General features: G+C 41.9%; 2 protein-coding genes across 2 annotated transcripts in view; both read left to right on the plus strand.

Moving 5' to 3' along the window:
* LOC117272346 (uncharacterized) overlaps positions 1 to 14,109 on the plus strand; it is a 31,220-nt gene extending 17,111 nt beyond the window's left edge. Inside the window, exons 30-52 of the mRNA XM_033651225.2 lie at positions 1,184 to 1,334; positions 1,442 to 1,555; positions 2,484 to 2,648; positions 2,864 to 2,950; positions 3,153 to 3,290; positions 4,480 to 4,578; positions 4,895 to 4,993; positions 5,211 to 5,350; positions 5,610 to 5,736; positions 5,843 to 5,923; positions 6,097 to 6,195; positions 6,373 to 6,420; positions 6,737 to 6,919; positions 8,568 to 8,698; positions 9,435 to 9,507; positions 9,797 to 9,871; positions 10,113 to 10,238; positions 10,423 to 10,518; positions 10,940 to 11,149; positions 11,240 to 11,417; positions 11,800 to 11,914; positions 12,012 to 12,184; positions 13,912 to 14,109. Of these exons, the coding sequence (XP_033507116.2) occupies positions 1,184 to 1,334; positions 1,442 to 1,555; positions 2,484 to 2,648; positions 2,864 to 2,950; positions 3,153 to 3,290; positions 4,480 to 4,578; positions 4,895 to 4,993; positions 5,211 to 5,350; positions 5,610 to 5,736; positions 5,843 to 5,923; positions 6,097 to 6,195; positions 6,373 to 6,420; positions 6,737 to 6,919; positions 8,568 to 8,698; positions 9,435 to 9,507; positions 9,797 to 9,871; positions 10,113 to 10,238; positions 10,423 to 10,518; positions 10,940 to 11,149; positions 11,240 to 11,417; positions 11,800 to 11,914; positions 12,012 to 12,184; positions 13,912 to 14,032 (2,829 nt within the window). The 3' untranslated portion in view covers positions 14,033 to 14,109. The remainder of the gene's footprint in view (positions 1 to 1,183; positions 1,335 to 1,441; positions 1,556 to 2,483; positions 2,649 to 2,863; positions 2,951 to 3,152; positions 3,291 to 4,479; positions 4,579 to 4,894; positions 4,994 to 5,210; positions 5,351 to 5,609; positions 5,737 to 5,842; positions 5,924 to 6,096; positions 6,196 to 6,372; positions 6,421 to 6,736; positions 6,920 to 8,567; positions 8,699 to 9,434; positions 9,508 to 9,796; positions 9,872 to 10,112; positions 10,239 to 10,422; positions 10,519 to 10,939; positions 11,150 to 11,239; positions 11,418 to 11,799; positions 11,915 to 12,011; positions 12,185 to 13,911) is intronic.
* A 5,229-nt stretch (positions 14,110 to 19,338) lies between these two features.
* Positions 19,339 to 20,631, plus strand: LOC144465105 (uncharacterized). The gene is made up of 2 exons (XM_078173324.1): positions 19,339 to 19,659; positions 20,188 to 20,631. Exons 1-2 carry the CDS (start codon positions 19,351 to 19,353, stop codon positions 20,377 to 20,379), a joined length of 501 nt encoding a protein of 166 aa, XP_078029450.1. The 5' UTR covers positions 19,339 to 19,350; the 3' UTR covers positions 20,380 to 20,631.
* The last annotated feature ends 197 nt before the right edge of the window (positions 20,632 to 20,828 follow it).

Here is a 20,828-nt window from a genome sequence, read left to right on the forward strand (position 1 = left end):
AGTTACATAACCTAAAGTTACAGAGGTTAGGTTTAGGCAAGTTAAGTTACTGTGTTTAGGTTTAGGGAAAAGAAAAATGGTGAAGACGTACTTTAAAATGACCTGAAATTCACTCTGAATTCACACGGTTCCAAACACTAGTCTCCTGGGGGAAAGTCCTGTGTTTCACATCCCATTCACAACCCTAACCTACCTCCTTAGTGAACCGCTCAAGACCGCTTCTTTCTTTACTCCTGTCAGCTCATTGGTCATGTGATCACAGCCTTCCCAAATACATGGGTTATGCACAAATTACTGGCTCATAATTACATAGGATATGTGCGAAATTTGGCGCATTACTTTTCATAGGAAAATGTACAAATAGTGCATGAGAACGGCCTGCTTTATTGGTTGTACATTAACTTAGCAGTGCAGAAGAAAGTCTTTGCTGAGAGTGTACTGTTTATAAAGGAGCTGCATGTTACATTCTCAACCACTTTTTGCTATGTAAAGATATAGTGAAGATACAGTGTCCTGAGCAGCAGATGAAGTCACGCTACCTCTCTGTGTGTTTTAATCTGTGCTAGCTGGTACGGCCTATAACTGTGTCCCAATGGCTGCATGCATACAGCAGTTACTATTGATATCACGATAGCATCATCACAAAAGCATAGTGCCCACCCTCTGGTTTCCCCCTATGTTAACATCGTTAGCTTTGTCAGCACTATTGCCGTTGTTAGCACTCTTTGCACTATTAGCACCGTTAGCTCAGCACCTTCATGTTGAGAACCATGTGCAGCCAATCCCCCCTCAGGCTCTGAATCATAAATACGCTCTGAATGTTGCATATAGCCCCTTTAAGGAGGTAACAGTTTTCCAGGAAGGTCGAGTGTTCATTTCACTGGTTCTTTAAAAAAGATTTTGTATCTTGAAACAGTTTTTACTGCCATAACCTCTGTATAGAATATAACAAAAGTTCACCTATGATAGGAACTGAATTGAGTGTAGAATGTTAAGAGCTCTTCAGCAGGAACATTCAGCTGTTTCAGTACTACAGACAGCTCCCTCTGACCTCTGTGCAGATATTAGAGTGAGTTTTGCTGTGAAAAGTCATGATGGACAACATCATTGCCGAACTACAAGCACCAATTAAATGTGTGAATTTGAATATATAAATAACATACTGTTTATTTGTGATCATCAGGGTGATGGCGGCCCTGGATACCCTGGACCCCCAGGACCCCCAGGGCCTCCAGGAGCAGACGGAGATCAGGGGCCTGTTGGAGATCCTGGGATCCCTGGCCCACCTGGGATCACAGGACTAAACGGCAGCCCTGGCTTTCAAGGAGAAAAGGGTGCCTCACTCATAAATTAACACACACAGACACATGTGCATTCATGCCTACATAATCATACAAACACATGTTCATCTATTTACTAGTTTTTTCAATGTTACATGCAGGAATGAAAGGTTCTGTAGGGCTCCAAGGACCACCTGGTAGTAAAGATTTATGTAAAGGTGATCTACCTGGACCAAGGGGACCACAAGGACCAGATGGTTATCCAGGACTTCCAGGTCAGTGTGTATTGAAGTCATGTAATGTACTTAACTGTCAACCCTAGAGGGGACAATGAATGCAGAAGGTGAAAGATAAAAGAGGATAAAATGTCGACCATCTTCCCCATAATTCAACACTGTCCAACACATTTAAAGTCCCCCTCTCCCCAAAAGAGCTTTTCCTGTATTTATTCCCCTGAAATGTCTGGCTTTGACTATTCTGACTGTACTTGTGCAAAGTTTGTCACTAGAAGTGTTTTCACATTCCTCTACTGAAGGGATCTGTGCACCTCCCCAAAATTTGAGATGCAAACGTACCACGGGCAAGCCAGATTAGTTACATCACTAATACGAAAGCCAGTTGCTTTCTCATACAGGAAACGCATATAGACGGAGGAACAAATTTCAACACAACAAAGGAACCTGAAACCTTGAGCACAGAGCTGACTTGTCAGTACAGAGAGCAGAATTTTCATTAGAGTTTGCAACGGCACCCTGGAGCTTCCCTCCACTTGCCATTCTGATACATGTGCTAGTCACTGATTTTGGCGCACAAGTGTAAGTCTGGGTCCTCCTGAGGCACATGTATGGCTTAATCACTCTGATGTTTCCTGTAGTGCTACCCATGTTTATGGATACTTGTCTTTCACTGGTCAACCAAGTGTGAGCAGCACTGGAGAAAGGGGAAAGCATTTACTGCAAGCAGATATTTCAATGAGAGGGGAAGAGCAGATCTGCTTCAAGCCCCTTTTCAGATTTTTTTCAATCTGATGTGGAGAAACCTTGTTAAATAAAATATTGGTATAAGTATTTATGTGTCTGGAGAGGGAATTTAAACAGCTTCTCCCTGCGGAGAACAAAGACATTCCCACCATTCCCTGATCTTCAAATTATTTTCTCTCCCCACCTGCATTTTGCTCTGTCTCTCTGTCTCCCCTTCTCCCAGGACCTAATGGCTCCCGTGGTGAGAAGGGGAACCCAGGTTTGCCAGGGTTTGGTCGTCCTGGTGTACCCGGTGAACCTGGTTCTCCTGGGCCGTCAGTGCCAGGCCCACCTGGGCTCACTGGACAAAAAGGGATCACAGGACAGAGCAGCCCGCCTGGTCAACCAGGTATGGCAATGCCAAGTCAAACACTCAATGATTAATTCTTCAATACATGACAGATGTGAAGTAAAGGTTTCAACTTTTTAACTGTCTTTGAATACTTTTTAGTATTCACTGCCTTAACTATGTACTGTATATTGTCCATTATATTGTAGAATATTGAATCTAATTTGACTTGTATGTACAGATTGTTTCCGCATGTTCCACTTGTTTTTCCTCAGGACTGAGAGGAGACCCTGGACCAGATGGGTCACCAGGATATGGACCAAAAGGGGAAACTGGAGTTGTAGGACCACCAGGCCAAATAGGTAACACACAAGTACAAACACACACACCTTCACAAACCAGTAAATCCCTACACACCAACAACACATCTTTAACAAATAAGGTAAATTAAGAAGTTTCAAAGTCTTGAGTCGGATCTTGGAACACTGGTTGGTGATTCATCATAGTTGTGTGTGTGGTTCACAGTGACGATGATGGAGTCAATGCCCCCATGACTGTTTACAGGTGACCCGGGCCCAGACGGAGCCAGAGGTCCCCGGGGTCCACCAGGCATGGATGGTGACCCAGGTCCCATGGGTCCTCCAGGCATATCAGCACAACCACTGCATATTTTTGGGCCCCCAGGGGACCCTGGTGATTTGGGTAAGCTTTACAATAGATTGAGGAACTTACTAGGGATGGGTACCTTTCACATTTGAACCGATATGGTACCAATACCCGGTACCTGGGAATCGGTACCGGTAAGCAACGGTACCTGTTTTCGGTACTTTTTTGCATGTATGTGTGGTAACAAAGGATATTTCATTTAGAATTTTTTTTTGTCAAAACTAACATTTATTTCTCAATATCAAACAGGATAAAACAACATCTAACACTGTTTGTACCATAATATGAAAAGGTAGCCTATATAATTGACTATGCAGCAGTTCTTTTTATTGCACAAAATGAACCCACTCCTACTACCTCCTATTCCTCCTCTTTCCCCTCTGGGAAAAATGTGTGTGGGGGAGTGTAACGTTAAAGTTACAGAATACGAGGAACCGAGCTGATAATGATAACTAAGGCAAGTTAAAATGCGAAGCTAACATTAGAATGACCAGAACAAAGCCCAATCATTTTAAACGCTAAGCTTATTAATTACCTGGAACCGATGTAGCTGATGCCCCGCTTAATCACCGTCGTCATCATCGAATGTTAATCCCACTTCTTCTGCCCCGATGCTGGCTGCAGATGACAACGAGCCGCTAGCTGCAGGTGTGCTAACGCTGGGAGAAGTAGCTTTAACTTTCAGGCTATCAAATACTGTGCAGTCGTCAGCCTTTAAAAACACGTTGTGCTTTACCAGGTGCTTCCCCAGGTTTAAGGTATTTCCGTAGCTGGCCTTGCATTTTGCATCGCAAATATTGTAGCGAGCGTAGTCTGCATCAAACTTTGAGATATGGAGCCACACCTTCGACCTCTTTCTCTCAGCCATGCTGCTTTGTTGATAGTTGCTACTGACGTGATCACGCTCTCGTGCGTACAATGCTGCGTTCACGATAGGCAGCGAAAACGTCACTCTTCCACTCTCAAAGTCCCGAGGATGCGTTCAGGTACCGAAATGTGGTACCGTTTGATTTTACGTGAATCGATACTCGGGATTACCGGCGGAATTCGGTCGGTACCAATAAAAGTACCGAACTCGGTACCCATCCCTAGAACTTACAGTTCTTTGTTTCACAAAAAAAGACAGAGTACATGCGAAGTCAGAAATGGAGGCTTTGCCAATTGTACTGTTTAGTATAGCCTGTGAGATGGTGATAATATTCCATCTCTACCTTTACTTTTTCAGGTTACGCTGGCCTGCCTGGTGCCCGTGGAGATAATGGAGGTATTGGACCAAAAGGGCTGAGAGGGGTAATTGGAGCGCCAGGGAGTCCTGGACTAAGAGGTTTGAAATCAACTTCACATTTGTAACAAAACAGTTGTCCACAGTTTTTGAAACTGCATTTGTGAGGTGTGATAATGGATTTTCTGACTTTGGTACAATACCATGAAAAATATCAACATTTGACACCTTTTTTGATACCAAAAATTTTAAATTGACATTAAAGGCAGAGAACAACAGAAGACTGTAATGAACATAAACAACAAGGAAAAGCAAAGGGCAAAAGGGCACTTGTGAACCAATACTATGGAAAATGAGAATTGATTCAAATATTCAGGATTGATGTGTATCAATAAATAAATATTTTTACTTTGTCCAGGTCCCCCAGGTAATCCAGGTGTTGATGGAACAGTGCTCTCAAAAGGAGGTCGAGGACCTCCTGGAGCTCCAGGAGACCCGGGAGTCCGAGGGCCTCCAGGTAAGACCTAAACTTTAATTTAAGGCCATACACACTCATTGCTTTCCATCAAATTGACACTTTTAATACCCATTAAAGGGTCACAATATAGGTAGAAAATAAGCATATAATATTTTTTGAATGATTTAACTGTATCCTGTACTATACTGCAGCTGTAGACAACAAAGCGTTTTTCAACGTATCTTATCTAAAGTAATTGTTTGTTTAACCCATATAGGCCAAAAGGGAATAAAAGGACATCAAGGAATCCCTGGAGGGCCAGGTCTAGATGGTGTACCAGGTCCAACTGGTAACAAAGGAGTTAATGGAGAGCCAAATTACAATGGATATGGACCGCCTGGACCAGTAGGACAAAAGGTACTAATGACTGATCTGAAAAGTCTTTGTAGGGGAGCTCACCTGGTAGAGCAGGTGCCCCATGTACAAAGGCAAAGCTTGATTCCAAGCCACACACCCCTGCAACATGTCATCCCCCCTCTCTCTCTCTCTCTCTCACGCTGCATCTATCCTGTCAAATAAAGGGAAAAAGCCCCTAAAAAATATCTTTAAAAAGTCTTTGTAATTGACTAAAACAATCTAGTAAAATACTAAAACATATTCTTCTCCCCCTCCTCAGGGTGAACCAGGATTAACCAATACTTATGTGATGAAGGGTCAGAAAGGTGAACCTGGTTCTTTTGGACCTTCAGGTTTACCAGGAAACCATGGAGCCAAAGGAAACCCTGGGCGTTTAGGACAAAATGGTTACTATCACCGATCAGAAAAATAAGGCAGTTTATGATTGACGTATGTTTTGCTCACACTCAGTTAACCTCTCACTCCTCTCCTGTCACCACCCATCTATTCCAGGTTCCCCAGGCTATCAAGGGCTTAAAGGTTCAGATGGGCCTCCTGGAGGCAAAGGACAGCGAGGACCCAATGGGCCGCCAGGTAAAGTCCTTTGAAGTACATGTTTTTTAAATTTATACTAAAGAAGGAACCTTTTCATTTTACTAAATCAATGCACAACATTTTGTAAAGTTGCTGCCTACAGTGTAAGCTTTACTTTACTTTCTTTAAAGTTTGACCACAGCCTTTCTTTTGTCTTAATCTGTTTGCCTCAGGTGACCCAGGCCTGCCAGGTGGCGGCGGTTATCCAGGTCCTAAAGGCAACCAGGGCCAGGATGGGATCCCTGGACCACCAGGGCAGAAAGGAGAGACTAGTAATTTGAATCCTGCATTAAAAGTTTTGTATGGCTCCATGTGCTCCTGCACATATATATCAAACCCACAGGCATCATAGTTTGTATTTTCTTTATGTCTGAACCACTGGCCTATAGAAAAACGGTCTCTTCTGTTGTTGCATTTAATCTCACCATCCTTCCATCTCTCCTCTGTAGTCATAATAGGAGGGAAACCAGGCAGACGTGGTAACCCAGGTCAACAAGGTGAGTCTCAGGTAAATGACATCGTCCTTTTCAAGGCTTTTACTAACATTTTCTGAACACCTTCTTGAAAACCTTCTAATATTTTAGGGGAAATACCACCTATCCATGTGTAACCCATACTTGTCACATCATTGTAGTTGATGAAACAAGCAATGACAAAATTCTGATCTGATGTCTTCAATATTTACAAAAATGGTTTGAATATAGATAGAGATGAAGTGTTTTTTATCTTGACCAACTAAAAAACCAACATTCTTCACTGTTGATTAGGACTGTTGTTGACATTAGTGCATGTCTGTGTGTTTCTGTACTATAGGCCCCCCCGGAGAGCCCGGTCCCCCCAGCTTTCCTGCTACAGGAAGTCCTGGGCCAATAGGAGACATAGGATATCCAGGTGCACCCGGGGTAACTGGTGTGAAAGGACTACCAGGAAGAGAAGGGGCTTGTGTTGCTGGTCCCAAAGGAGAGCGCGGCCGTCCTGGTCCGCTTGGCCGCCCAGGTAAGGATGCATTATTTGAGGACTCTTACATACCCTAGTAATATTCAGGGGTCCGTTTCACAAAGCAGGTTTAGTGAAAACTCAGAGTCTGTTAACCCTGAAATGAGGGAAACTCTGAGTTTTCCGTTTCAAAAAGGGAGGTAACTCAAACCAGAGAAAGAGGGGTAACTCTAGCTTGTTTCAGAGAGAGAGGTAACTTAAGCTCTCGGTCAGTTACTGTAGTAACAGACTCTATGAACCTAACCTAAATGGGACCAGGTTTTTCTCAATGAACCTCGAGTTTCTCTCTGTCTCCGCCCTCTTTCAGAGCCACACACTCCATTTGATTTCCTCATTCATTCAGTCAGCAGGCGAGTTTTGGCGTAGCCTAGTTCTGCCGTCTGTCATTTTAAAAAATCATTAAAAAAAATCAGAGTCAGTATATTAGAAGTCCATTAGGCTCAGTAGGTGGCAACTTTTTTCACTGCGCAGAGAATTAAATATTCATCGGGAGATGGTTATCAGACCGTGCATAGATGTTTTAGCATTTCCAGACAATTATCTTTTTGAGCTGTACCGTTTCACGTCACAGTCCATCATCTACATGCACAACCTAATCCGTCCTTACATTTGCAACATTACCAATCGTAGTCATGCTCTCACATCCCAGCAGATATTGTGTGTTGCACTGTGTTTCTTTGCAAATGGAAGTTTTTTGTACAATGTCGGAGATGCTGAGCACTTGAGGTAGACAACTGTATGCAGGGCGGTCAGAAAAGTGTGCTCGTTTTACAGGCATCTGCCTTCTTTCTGTTGGCTGAGTAGAAGTCTGTGTTAGTTTAAATAGGCTTAATTATTTAACAGAACATGATATAGAAGAGAAGACATTTATGTGTGTGAAAACAGCATTATGTTGGGGATAAAACAACTACACAGTCAAACAGCCACTTAATATTTACTTTACAATGTAAAACATGATCAAAATGCAGAGGTCTTACCTGTTTGAACAATGTCTTTATATTTCATCCTAAGCTGCTGCCAAGTACGCTTCTCCCCCACGGGATTGCACCTAAATGAAATAAATTAATAGGCTACCATTCAAGCAGTTTTCCCCTGTAATATTATTGTGATTGCAAAGGACTACATTTAAACTTACGCATTGACCCGAGCAGCAATGTTCTCCCACGCCGTCTTCCTCTCTTTTGCAGCTGCAGCGGTGTTGCACTTCTTTTTGAAAACGTGTGCAAACTCGCCGTATGAGCACATTAAGATTTCTAATTCTAGTGGGGTGAAAAACGCAGCCCTACTCTTCCCCGTTGCCATGGAGACTCGTCGAATCGGGGCTCCATTGATGCTGGCTTTTTATAGTTGTGGTGCACGCGCTTAACTCCAGGTGAAACTACTCCGAGTTGATTAACCTGATTCAAATCAGCTGTTCTGGAACCGGAAACTCAGAGTTGCCTATCTCAGAGTAGATCAACTCAGAGTTCAGGATTAGACTCAGAGTTTGTTGAACCTGCTTTGTGAAATGGACCCCTGGTGTGGCTGTTCTCTGCATTGTGTACAAACATGAGACAAAAGGCTACTTTGACATATCAGTTCTTCACTTTCTTTACTTGGGTCTCAGTTGCACTGAAATATCCCTCTCCTCTCAACTGCATATATATAGGCTGTCGTGGTGTACCTGGCCCTCCTGGTCCCACAGTGCCTGGGTTAAAAGGAGACAAAGGGGACCCAGGTCCTACAGGAGGTCCAGGCTATAGTGGACCCAGAGGAGATCAAGGCCCTGAGGGTCCACCAGTAAGTGAGCCTGACATTTAATTTTTGAGGAATACCTGATAAATTCAAAAAAGTCTTTACAAAGGAGAATAAGGATTCAAATCCACTACTTCTATCCATATTTGTATTTAAAGCTTTGCTATAAAGGATTTAAAAAAGAAATGTATAGACTCAATAGTAATCCCTCTTAATCATCTCTTGTGACCCACTAAAAGGTGTATGGCGGTGTATTTATCTGCAGAGAACCTGCCCTCCGCCTGTGTGTTTTTTGTGTACTTCTTATTTTGCTGTGTTCAGGACGTTCCTGGGCACAGTGCACAGGTGAGGTTGGGACACTATAAAAAGGTAGCGACCAGGTGCCAGACTGTAAGCAGCAGAGGTCCAAGGGGAAGCTACAAAAATCACAAACACAGCACCAAAAAAACGCCACAAATATAGGGAGGCGAAATGCAACAAAGCTGGGGTTGGCTTTCACTTTCACTTTAGCCTGCGATACTGTTTACCAACAGTAGCGGACATTTCCTGCATAGTGTACCTGTAACAAAGGAGAGGTGATTTTCCTCGGCAAAGGTTTTTAAAAACGCAATAATTGTTTAAAGAGCCATTAAACGGTGAACCTTTTCTTTCAGCACAATAACCAAGATGAGATTACTCTCAAGCACCAACTGCAGTTACACAACTGAAGCAAAGTCTTCAGTCTCCCTGAACTACTAAAAGTCTAATCTTTGAACTTTCATTGTTTCATTTGTCTCCCAAGGGTCCAAGGGGCAGACATGGAGACCCAGGACCAAGAGGTGATCCCGGTCCTCCTGGAAACTATGGGCCCCCTGGTAATCTATCATTTTAACTTCAGCCTGTAGATTAGGTATTCTCCTTCAATTCTTCCCCAGACAACGGCAGATCTGTCATCACAGAAGAGTAATAGTCCACAGTTGATTTATGTCCCCACACCTGTGATGAAATACAAATGGGACAGAGAATAAAGTGGACAGAGAAGAATAAGATTTATGAAGATTCATTTCACTTTTCTTATGTGATATCCGATGAGATTGAATTCATGCATAGGGTGTGATGACAAGCTTATTCCCTCGATATATATTTATGACCTGTGTTTTTTAGGTGGCAAGGGAGACCCTGGATACATCCCAGGCCCTCCTGGTCCACCTGGGGTGAAAGGATTTCCTGGACGACCTGGTACGGCCAAAGTTTGTCTTATCACTCTTTAGAATAACCAGGAATTACACTGAGCCCAGTTAATATCTTCAGTTATGACTCACAGCATAGATGCAATACTCCATCCATCGCTGTCAGATAACCTATCTAGCACTTGAATACTGTCACTGTTAGCACACCACTGACATTTACTAATTCTAGACAGTCAGTCATGGCCTACAGGTGTTATAGCTTCCTAAATGCTCCTGCTCTATCACTACAGGCTTAAAAGGTGAACCAGCATTTGTCAGGGTGATATATGAACCAGGACCTCCCGGCTCACCTGGTCCCCATGGCAATCAAGGATCCCCAGGGAGCACTGGACCAGCAGGACCAGCAGGCCCACCAGGTCCAAGATTTTTTTTTATCTCAGCTTAGTCTATGCATTGATTTTAAGATGTGCTACTACTTTGCCAAGGATACAGCATCTAATTTTATCAAATTTCTCTTTGGTCTGCTCCGTGGACTATTTGCTTCTTATAACTATATATTGGTTTCTTTGCACCATGTGACACGACATTTTTCTGTTCCAGGTCGGACAGGCATCAAAGGAGAGCGCGGTTTCACGCCAGACGGCCCGCCCGGATTTACTGGCCACAAAGGAGACAAAGGCCGTGCAGGGCTGCCAGGTGTGTGCATGTGTGTGGGCTGATAGGAGTGTTTATTGATGCAGACTAGATGATATGTTATGATGACATCAATAGGAGCTTGTTCTAATATCTGTCTACAGTTTCCACATAATGGTGCGTAACAGTGCTGCAGTGGCAAAACACTAATGAGAACCAGATTCATACTTATGGCTGGGTTATGCACTTCTGTATGTGGGTGGGAAGCCAGTGAGGGATTTAGTGGAAAATCTGAACCCTGTGTTGCACCCTCCCAGTAAAGTTTCTTGCCATCATATTAAAACCAAGCTCCTCAGTCCAACAGAGAGATTTAGCGGTGACAAAGACTGTAGGATACCCATAAAATCCTCAAACAAAATCCTCCACATGACGTCACTTGCTACCATTGTTCAGTTTTTGAATTAATAATGTGTTTCCTCTGCAGGTCCACCAGGCGCTCTTGGAAAACCAGGCAAAAAGGGTCCCCCAGGGTTGCCAGGCAGAGGTGGTCCAGGTTATGTCGACAGTTTCCTCATAGCCAGACACAGTCAGAGCACCAGTGTGCCCGACTGCCCTCATGGCACCAGCCGCATCTACTCTGGTTACTCCTTCCTCTTCATCAACGGAAATGAGAGAGCTCATGGTCAGGACCTTGGTAAGAGCATGAACAGGAATAGTCTGCATCTTAAAAACCTGCATCTTTGCTTGAGTCATTTCATGACAATTTTCAAACACTGTTTCTCAGGCACCACGGGAAGCTGTCTCCCTCGTTTCTCCACCATGCCCTACCTGTTCTGTGACACAGAGAATAACTGCCGCTATGCTTCACGTAATGACTACTCCTACTGGTTGTCCACTGACACTCCTATGCCTGCAAACATGGTTTCAATCACAGGGGATAAACTGGCCTCCTACATCAGCAGGTGGGACAGGAGCATGCACGCATATACACAGACGTGTTTCCTTAGCAAATACAAAATACTGTACATTTTCTGATAATTTCTCTTCAGTTTTATTTTTATTTGTTTGTATTTTTCAACGTGGACCCTATTTCCCCATGTTCTTGTGTCTAAGTGACTAATGGGACCAACAATTTTTGAAACTGGTCCAGTATTGAGTGAGAGGGTTGCAATATAACCACGTTTGCTATCATCACACCCACCAGACTCCATTTACATAAATAGTAATTTTATCATCTTAAAACTCACCTCATTCACAGTTCTTGTTCATTGTACAATTAAGGATATTAAAGATGACTTGGAACAACATTAATATGAGTGTGCTTATGTGTTGGCTGGTTTATAGGTGCTCAGTGTGTGAAACCACCTCCAATGTCATAGCCATCCACAGCCAGACAACGCTGATACCTGTATGTCCACAAGGCTGGGAGTCACTATGGACTGGATACTCATTTGTCATGGTAAAGACGTCAGTGTTTTGTTTTCTCCTGAAACCCTGGATCCTCTCATCAACTATTTTCCATGTAATTTTCTTCCTTTGACCTTTATCTGTTCTAGCAAACAGGTGCTGGAGCAGAGGGCTCCTCCCAGCCCCTGGTATCTCCTGGCTCGTGCCTTGAAAGTTTCCGCCAAGTGCCCTTCATCGAGTGCCACGGCAGGGGAACGTGTAACTACTACCCTGATTCTTATAGCTACTGGCTGGCCTCCCTAGACCCTAACAGCATGTTCAGGTAAACTGTTCCCTTCTGTGTTCAGAGTCATGGATGCATGCCATGGGGGATGCCTCTCTTCCGCAGTTTAATATAGATTCACAGGGTTGGGTGTTTCATGATGACCTGAACAGCTGCTAGTTTGTCTTGCATGTCCTATGATAATTAGGCTATAGTGCTCTTAAGAATCAAAATCTTATCCTATATTAGAAAGGACAGTTTTTTTGTGATTTGGCAGCTTACTAGTAATGAACTACTTTGCAATGTTGCTTTAAATTGAAAGAGCAGTGTTGGTATGTACCGATTGCAACCAGCTGAAACTTCTTCACTATGCTAAGTATATACTTTCAGTTAGGATTACGCAAGTGTTCATTGTTCAGGAGGTTTTTTATTGGCAGCTGAATTATCCTCAGAGGTCTCTTCTTCTCCAAAACAAGCAGACCAGGTAATTGAAACCTACAAAAACACTGAATAAAGCAGTTTCACATTACAAATCAGTGTTTCCCCGATGCTCTTTGGCTCGACACGGACGGACCACTAAGTCAACACCTGCTAATGTGTGCTCACCTTTTTTATCTGATATCTTAAAATCCAGATGTTCAGGAGGATTTTACCAGGAGCCGAATACTCACATATGTCTCTTCCTCTACAAAACAAACTGAGCTGATGATTTTAACATGTAGAAACAACAACAAAAGCATTTTCATATTAAAAATCAGTGTTTTTCTGATACTGTTTGGCTCGTTGCAGAGAGGCTGCTAATTACGGTAGCTGACAAGTAGGGCTGTCCCAAACGATTATTTTTTCGATTATCGATTAAATTGCCTCATTAATCAAATAATGAAAAAATAAACACTATGAATACTAAAACATTTCTTATTAACATTAACATTTATTGAACCGTCAGTGTTTCCCCTACCATTATATTAGCTAAATAGCCTTATGTTATTTATCTTACGTCATTTCTGTCTCTCCATGGTCGCACGTTTACAATTCTCCTCTGCTCTCTGTTACGCACACGGAGGAGTTTGGCCCCGATGCGCGCACAAACACGTGGGCGCACACACACACACACACACACACACACACACACACAGGTGAGTGGCTGAATTTTCTGACCCGGGTGAGACAATTATAACAGAGCCTGGCCCTGTGTACACACTCAATCTAACGCCTGTGTTGCGTTCAGGTGTTGTCACGTAAATAACAAATTCCAACACTTGAGTAGGCCATAGTACGATAGCACAGTACAGCTGCTGCCACCGCACGCTGCCATTTTTTTTTTTGTTTGAACCGACGTGTTGATGCTAATAAATCGATAAATGGCTCTGGTGCCATTCCCATTTTGCATTCTCTTGTCAGTAGGGCTGGGGCGACGTCGTCGATGTCATCAACTATGTAAATATGTTGACGCGTCGCTCCAGCCCTACTGATAAGAGAATGCAAAATAGGAATGGCCCCAGAGCCATTGTTTGGTTTTTCCATTCTGGGATACCGTAGGAACATGGCGGCCAAGGACTCACTCGATATGTAGATTTAAACAGCTCATTCTAAGGTTAGAAAACACAACAATTTTTCATTTTCAGGTGAAGATAATCCAATAAAAACCTGCCAACAGATACCCCTAAATCCTACACACTTGGCCTTTAAATTAAGCTATTATGCAGCTGCAATCCAAAACTCTACTTAGGATTTATAATTACATTTCTAACTTTGCGTTTGTCTGTGTGTTTTGTTCTCTCCTACAGTAAACCTGTGCCTCAGACAGTGAAGGGACCTTCTCTACAAAGCGTCATCAGCCGTTGTCGGGTCTGCAGCAAACATCAGCCAGGTGGTAGAGGAGACGAAAGACGTGGGGACAATTTTTAACATTCAGTATTACTTTTTCCAACGTCATTTGAAGAATGAAAACATGTGAAACGCGAGATTAAACAGTCAGATTGGTAGTTTGTAGTGTCGACGTGTTTGTTCAACTGATGCATTCAAGTTACAAATCTGTGTTTGAGTCTGAGGGAAACACACTTCGACACATTTCAAGGAACGTGCCAATCATCTGTAATTGCAGGTGTGTTATAGGCACTGATAATAGTGTATATTAACATAAACAAAACGTTCAATAACTCATTATGTTATAGAGGCTGTAGTGTGCCACCTGTGTGTAATTATTCCTGCTTCAATAACAGCCAGTAATAGCAGTGATAAAAGTACTACTAGTTGCAGCAATAGGAGAGATATTCTGTTTTACTTTAAATGCTTGCAAATACTTGACTTGTGAGTGACATATGGAAAACAAGCACAACACCCACACTGCCTATGTTGCCATATCTGTGTGACCAAAGGTGTCTTGATGCACTAAATGTCCTGATATGTACAGCTGAGAAATGATTAATCTATCCACACAAAGCTGATGTCAGTGGGTGACGTTAAGACACAATAGGTCACAACAGATGACACACATGTTCCTATGACATCTGGAAAGGTAGTATGTCGTAAATATGACACAGTCTCGCTTTGGAACCGTTACGTTGTGTGTTCACGCGCAAATATTGAGTCATTCCTGCCCTGGCTCTAAAAGCATTTCTTTGATTTTCAGCATGTTAAATGGTGCATGGAAAAGACTTTATGACTCATACTGCCTACAACTTTCTCCAATCCATTTTAAATGAACTGTCGGGAGGCTGTCTCTGTGGCTTCGGGTCTAAAAATGCACATTAAGATCTTGCGAGGAGATACTGTGAAATCAGTTCTTTTACATTCCATCTCTCTTGTTTTGGTTTGTCGATTGGAGGAGAAGATATTAAAATTAAATACAAATGAAGAATGAAGAATGTTTTTTTTTTACTGCGTGTTAATCTCCCTGTTGATTCCACATGTGACCAGTGGTTTGAAAAGCTGTTATCAGAAATAATCCAGCTAATTTTCCCCTCAGAATAGCCTCATCCCTCTTGTGATTCTTATTTCTCTGCGCTCCTCTCTCAGCAGAGTAATACGTCCCTGAGGACCAGTCATTCAGGCTTGCTCATCCATATCTGTCACCGTGATCAATAGACGCAAACTCCCCATATACCTAGATGCAAAAAGGTACAACAATGTCCTCAAACAGCACCGTGTTCAAAATGCTGTTGCTTTTTGGCACGCAGATATTCCAACATCGATTGCTCAGAGTCAGAAATAACAAGCAGCCTCATATGCTTATGTAAGGCAGGCAGCTAACACGAGTAACAACTGAAGAGGAGCTGAACCCTCTTATGGGAATTAAAAACCCATGATGTAGTATCGCACTGATTATCTAATTAATTTTTTTGACGTTTTTGGAACAAAACCTCAACTCATTAAAACTCCAGTTCCAACACATCTGAAAAAAAGTCCTGATGTAACATGCAGCCACTCCTTGAATGCCACCTTAAATTAAATGAGTGTTACATGGCCTGGTGCAGACAGTTGTCAGTATGGATAGAAACACTCTTTGCTGTAAAGTGCTCTTGGTAGCCTTCTTAACAGGATTATTCTGCTCCCGACAGTGCACTTACTAATTGTTTAGGCAGCTATATTAGGCTTCTACACCTCTATAATTGGGTTAGAATGGCGTTTTGTTGAAAGGTTGATGCGCCTCAAGGTTGTCTCCTGTGTGAGAAGGACATGTCCTTTCAGTTTCCTTCATACATGTGCCTTAGAAACACATCTGTTCATATGTTTACATCTTCATGTGTTGGAGGGGAAATAATTACTACATGCTGAATTTTGAAAAATTGAAACTTTATGAAACACATTTAGATTCCATTATAAGATTTTTTTATTCCCGAGTTCATGTCAGATCTTAATCATGGATGGATTATTATGAGACAATGGGCCCCTGGGCACAGATATGCAAAAGACTCCACCATCTTTCCTACACAGGGGCAAGACACACAGACTTTGTGGTGGTTTTGCCTCTCTTTTGTTGTTGTTTTGCATCTCTTTGTGGTTAATGTGTCTCTTTTGGGTAATTATGTGTCTTTATTGGTCGTTTTATGCCTCTTTGTAGTTATTTTGTGTCCCTTTGCATCTCTTTGTGGTCTTTTTGTGTCTCTTTGGGCTGATTTTGTTTCGCCATGAGGTTGTTTTTTGTTTCTCTGTGGTTGTTTTGTGACTTTTTTGGTCCTTTTGTGTATCTTTGTAGTTACAGTGCCTGAGCATCTCTTTGTGGTGTTTTTGTGTGTTTTCTGGGTAATTTTGTGTCTTTATTAGGTGTTTTACGTCTCTTTGTAGTTATTTTGTGTCACTTGGCATCTCTGTGTGGTCTTTTTGTGTCTCTGTGGGCTGATTTTATGGCGCCTTGTGGTTGTTTTTGGTTTCTTTGTGGTTGTTTTGTGTCTCTTTGGGGTCATTTTGTGTTTTTTTCTGGTCCTTTTGTGTATCTTTGTAGTTATTTTGTGTCCTTTTGCAATGCCTTTGCATCTCTGTGTGGTCTTTTTTTGTGTCTCTTTGGGCTGATTTTGTGTCACCTTGTGGTTGTTTTTGGTTTCTTTGTGGTTGTTTTGTGTCTCTTTTTGAGGTCATTTTGTGTCTTTTTTGGTCCTTTCGTGTATCTTTGTAGTTATTGTGTCCCTTTGCAGTGCCTTTGTGTCTCTTTGTGGTCTTTTTGTGTCTTTTAGGCCATTTTGTGTCTCTTGGGTAATTTTGTGTCTTTATTGGTCATTTTTTGTCTCTTTGTAGATCATTTTGTGTCCGTTTGCAGTGCCTTTGTGGTCGTTTTGTGTCTCTTTGGGCTGATTTTGTGTAGCCTTGTGGTTGTTTTTGGTGTCTTTGTGGTTGTTTTGTGTCTCTTTGAGGTCATTTTGTGTCTCTTTGTAGTTATCTTGTGTTCTTTTGCAGTGCCTTTGCATCTCTTTGTGGTCTTTTTGTGTCTTTTTGGGTCATTTTGTGTCTTTTTTGGTCCTTTTGTGTCTCTTGGGTAATTTTGTGTCTTTATTTGTTGTTTTTTTGTCTCTTTGTAGATCATTTTGTGTCTGTTTGCAGTGCCTTTGTGGTCTTTTTTTGTGTCTCTTTGGGCTGATTTTGTGTCACCTTGTGGTTGTTTTTGGTTTCTTTGTGGTTGTTTTGTGTCTCTTTTTGAGGTCATTTTGTGTCTTTTTTGGTCCTTTCGTGTATCTTTGTAGTTATTGTGTCCCTTTGCAGTGCCTTTGTGTCTCTTTGTGGTCTTTTTGTGTCTTTTTTAGGCCATTTTGTGTCTCTTGGGTAATTTTGTGTCTTTATTGGTCATTTTTTGTCTCTTTGTAGATCATTTTGTGTCCGTTTGCAGTGCCTTTGTGGTCGTTTTGTGTCTCTTTGGGCTGATTTTGTGTAGCCTTGTGGTTGTTTTTGGTGTCTTTGTGGTTGTTTTGTGTCTCTTTGAGGTCATTTTGTGTCTCTTTGTAGTTATCTTGTGTTCTTTTGCAGTGCCTTTGCATCTCTTTGTGGTCTTTTTGTGTCTTTTTGGGTCATTTTGTGTCTTTTTTGGTCCTTTTGTGTCTCTTGGGTAATTTTGTGTCTTTATCTGTTGTTTTTTTGTCTCTTTGTAGATCATTTTGTGTCTGTTTGCAGTGCCTTTGTGGTCTTTTTGTGTCTCTTTGGGCTGATTTTGTGTCACCTTGTGGTTTTTTTCAGTTTCTTTGCGGTTGTTTTGTGTCTCTTTGAGGTCATTTTGTGTCTTTTTGGTCCTTTTGTGTCTGTAGTTATTTTGTGAGTCTTTGTGGTAGTTTTGCCCATTTGTGTTGTTGTGTCTCTGCAGTTCCTTCGCATCTGTTTTTGGTCTTTCTGGGGTCATTTTAAGTCTCTTTCTGGTTGGTATGAGTTAATTTGAGGGTTAATTTGATATTTTGGGCCCTTGGGCCTGTGCCTGGCTGGCCAATTCAGTTATCCATCCCATCCATGGTGTTAATCCAGAATAACTACAGGTGAAGTCAATAGCTGTGACCTCTTGAAACTTCATATTATGAACATTTTTTTGCAGAGTATTTTCCATACAACCTACAGAGACATTGCCTGTCACACTCACTCTGGATATTAGCTATTTATTAATTTGTATACCTGTGGGGTGAACTGTCTCTTCAAGTAACAACTGTTAAAACCTTTCAAGTCACTTGCAGTTGTCATAAGATAGGGTGGGACTGGATTGTCCTCTGCCCACATTTAGGCTTAATTCTATGGGAAATTAAACTACACCTTCATAGCGAGACTTCACCCACAGTAATGCTGATTATGAGGGATAACCCAGACTGTATACCTGCAAAGATTAAAATAATACTATCCAACAAGTGATCCTCTCGTAGTTATTGTTCGCAGATGTATCGACTTGAAAATAATTTATTTAACTTACCTCGACTGAATTATAAAGTCTTCTGCTGTTGTTGTTGTTGTTGTTGTTACAACATTCCTGCCATTCAGTTAATACCTGTTGTGGCTTGTGCTGATCCTTTGAGATAAACCTGGCTCATTAACTCTTGCTGGTGGTAATGGAGATGGAGCATATGTTAGTTTGTTTTCCCATTTTGCTCCAAACAGAATTCACTATTTACAATTGTAGAAAGTCTTCAGACCCACTTTGCCTTTACATTCATCTAAATAAAACACACTAACTTAATAACCCTTGCATTTCCTAATAAACATGATGATTTTAAAAGCGTTACTAAATCTTCCGTCCATGTAATGCAGTTGCATATTTATGTGCCATTACAAAATCATTAAAGCCTGTGACAAATGAAACAGAGCAGAAACCTCATTATAGAGATGAACAGAACAAACTCACGCAGGTGTAACAAATGATAAGTTGACCTTTATGGCCTCTGAATATCCTGGTGTCTCTGCTGCTGCCCGTTGATTCAACTTTTATGGCACAGCGGGGTTAATGAAATCATTGTTTCCCCCATGTCAGCATCATTAATGTTTTATTTTACATGAGTGCACATTGCACTTCTCTTACAGGGATTTGCTTTTAAACAAGGAGGCGGAAGGGATCTTTCACATTTGCAAGTAACGCCGACGACAGCATCAGGATGACCTTCATTTCTACAACCAGATTACAGTGTGTTTATGTAAATGATGACACCAGGAAAGACCTGGGTGGCAAAAATGTCCTTATTTAAAGCTTTTGTCTCACTCCTAATGGCTGTTGTAAATTACAGACTACACGCTTCAGTGCATTGATGGAGGCAAACACCAAATTGAGGATGGTCTTTTACGCAAACAACAGACTCACTCCTCCTCCCTTTTTGGGCCCAGGTACCACTTTAAAAACAGACGTCTCACTGTGGCGTGACATCAGCAGTGGATGCCGTGGTGTCTTACCAAACAGTTCTCACAGCAAGAAGCAAACAAGCAAGATAGCTCGAAAAAGGATGGCCCACATCTTGTGCATTTTGGCACTTTTGTGTTTCGCATCAAGTGTTGCAGAAAATACAGAGACCGAGCAGGGATTTAAAGACCTCCAGCTTCAGCAAGACTCATTGCCAGGGCTTGAAAAACTACAAGACAACCAGGTAAGATGCTTTTATATTTCCTTAACGCCTTTCTTCATGTGTTCTTACGTTTAGTACAACACAGAATACCATCCTTCCTGGTGGTTGAAACCAGGCCGCAGGTCACAGCTATGATTACACTGCAGGCATCAGGACGTCCTGCCCACCGCTCCTCAATAGATAAAGTTTGTCCATACTTGTGCACAAACATTTTATTTACTGTGATCTGTTAAAAGTGTAATTTCATCCCCACTGAATCATTCTGGTTGCTTTCAGAGCTACCTGCCCGATTACTGTCATTTGATTATCCTCATTTCATGGAGCTGCACCTCCATGAAATTGCAGATTAGAGATTACAGTACAAGTTTGCATTCCCGTCTCTGGCTATGAGCAACAAATGCAAAAGTTTTGTTGCAGGAACAGATTTACAGTTTGGTAGAAACTCCCATCTCCCTTAAGCACAAACCTGGTAAAGTGAAGTTTCATATTTAGCCTGTAAATGTTTACAATGCTTTAACATTTACATGATGTCACTATTTTCCTCTGTAGGAATCGACAAAGAAACAGAGCTTCATGGACTTGCTTTATAAACTTTTCAAATTTGAAAAATTTGGAAATGTCTTCAAAGAATCCACAGACATGGAGAAACAGAAGAAGAATCGACGTGGACTGTTTGGTGGCATGACGACTCGCAAGTCTGGCTGCAGAGTCTTCTACTGGAAAACCTGGACTGCCTGCTAACTCTCTTTAATTTATTGCTGCTCTACAATCATTTTCAGCTGCATTGTGTTTAAAAACACAAAGTACTTTCTGCTGTTCATGCTCACATAAATGTTCTTTGTTGAAGGGTATTCTGAGAGGACATTATGGCAGCTTTAATTTGCCTGCACCTCAAATCAAACTGCCTGTGAATATGTATAATGGTGGAACCCTGCTGCGAACTGTACATGAATGTATATGGTGAGATGCTCAGCTTTCATTTCATTCAATAAACCAAGCCACTAAAGCTTACATTCTTTGAGGTATGACTTTGCCAAAATAATTAGAGAGCATGGAAGGATTAATGAAAGGGCCTGCACGACCCAGGCCAAGGGGCCCAAGGCGTAAGGGAGGTCCCCTGGCCCTCACCTGCAAAATGACACTCAAATTAAAACACACTGACCAGGAAGAGATTGAAAATGAAGACAGAG

The sequence above is a fragment of the Epinephelus lanceolatus genome, chromosome 12 (assembly GCF_041903045.1).
Source record: "Epinephelus lanceolatus isolate andai-2023 chromosome 12, ASM4190304v1, whole genome shotgun sequence".
NCBI classification, from domain to species: Eukaryota; Metazoa; Chordata; class Actinopteri; order Perciformes; family Serranidae; genus Epinephelus; species Epinephelus lanceolatus.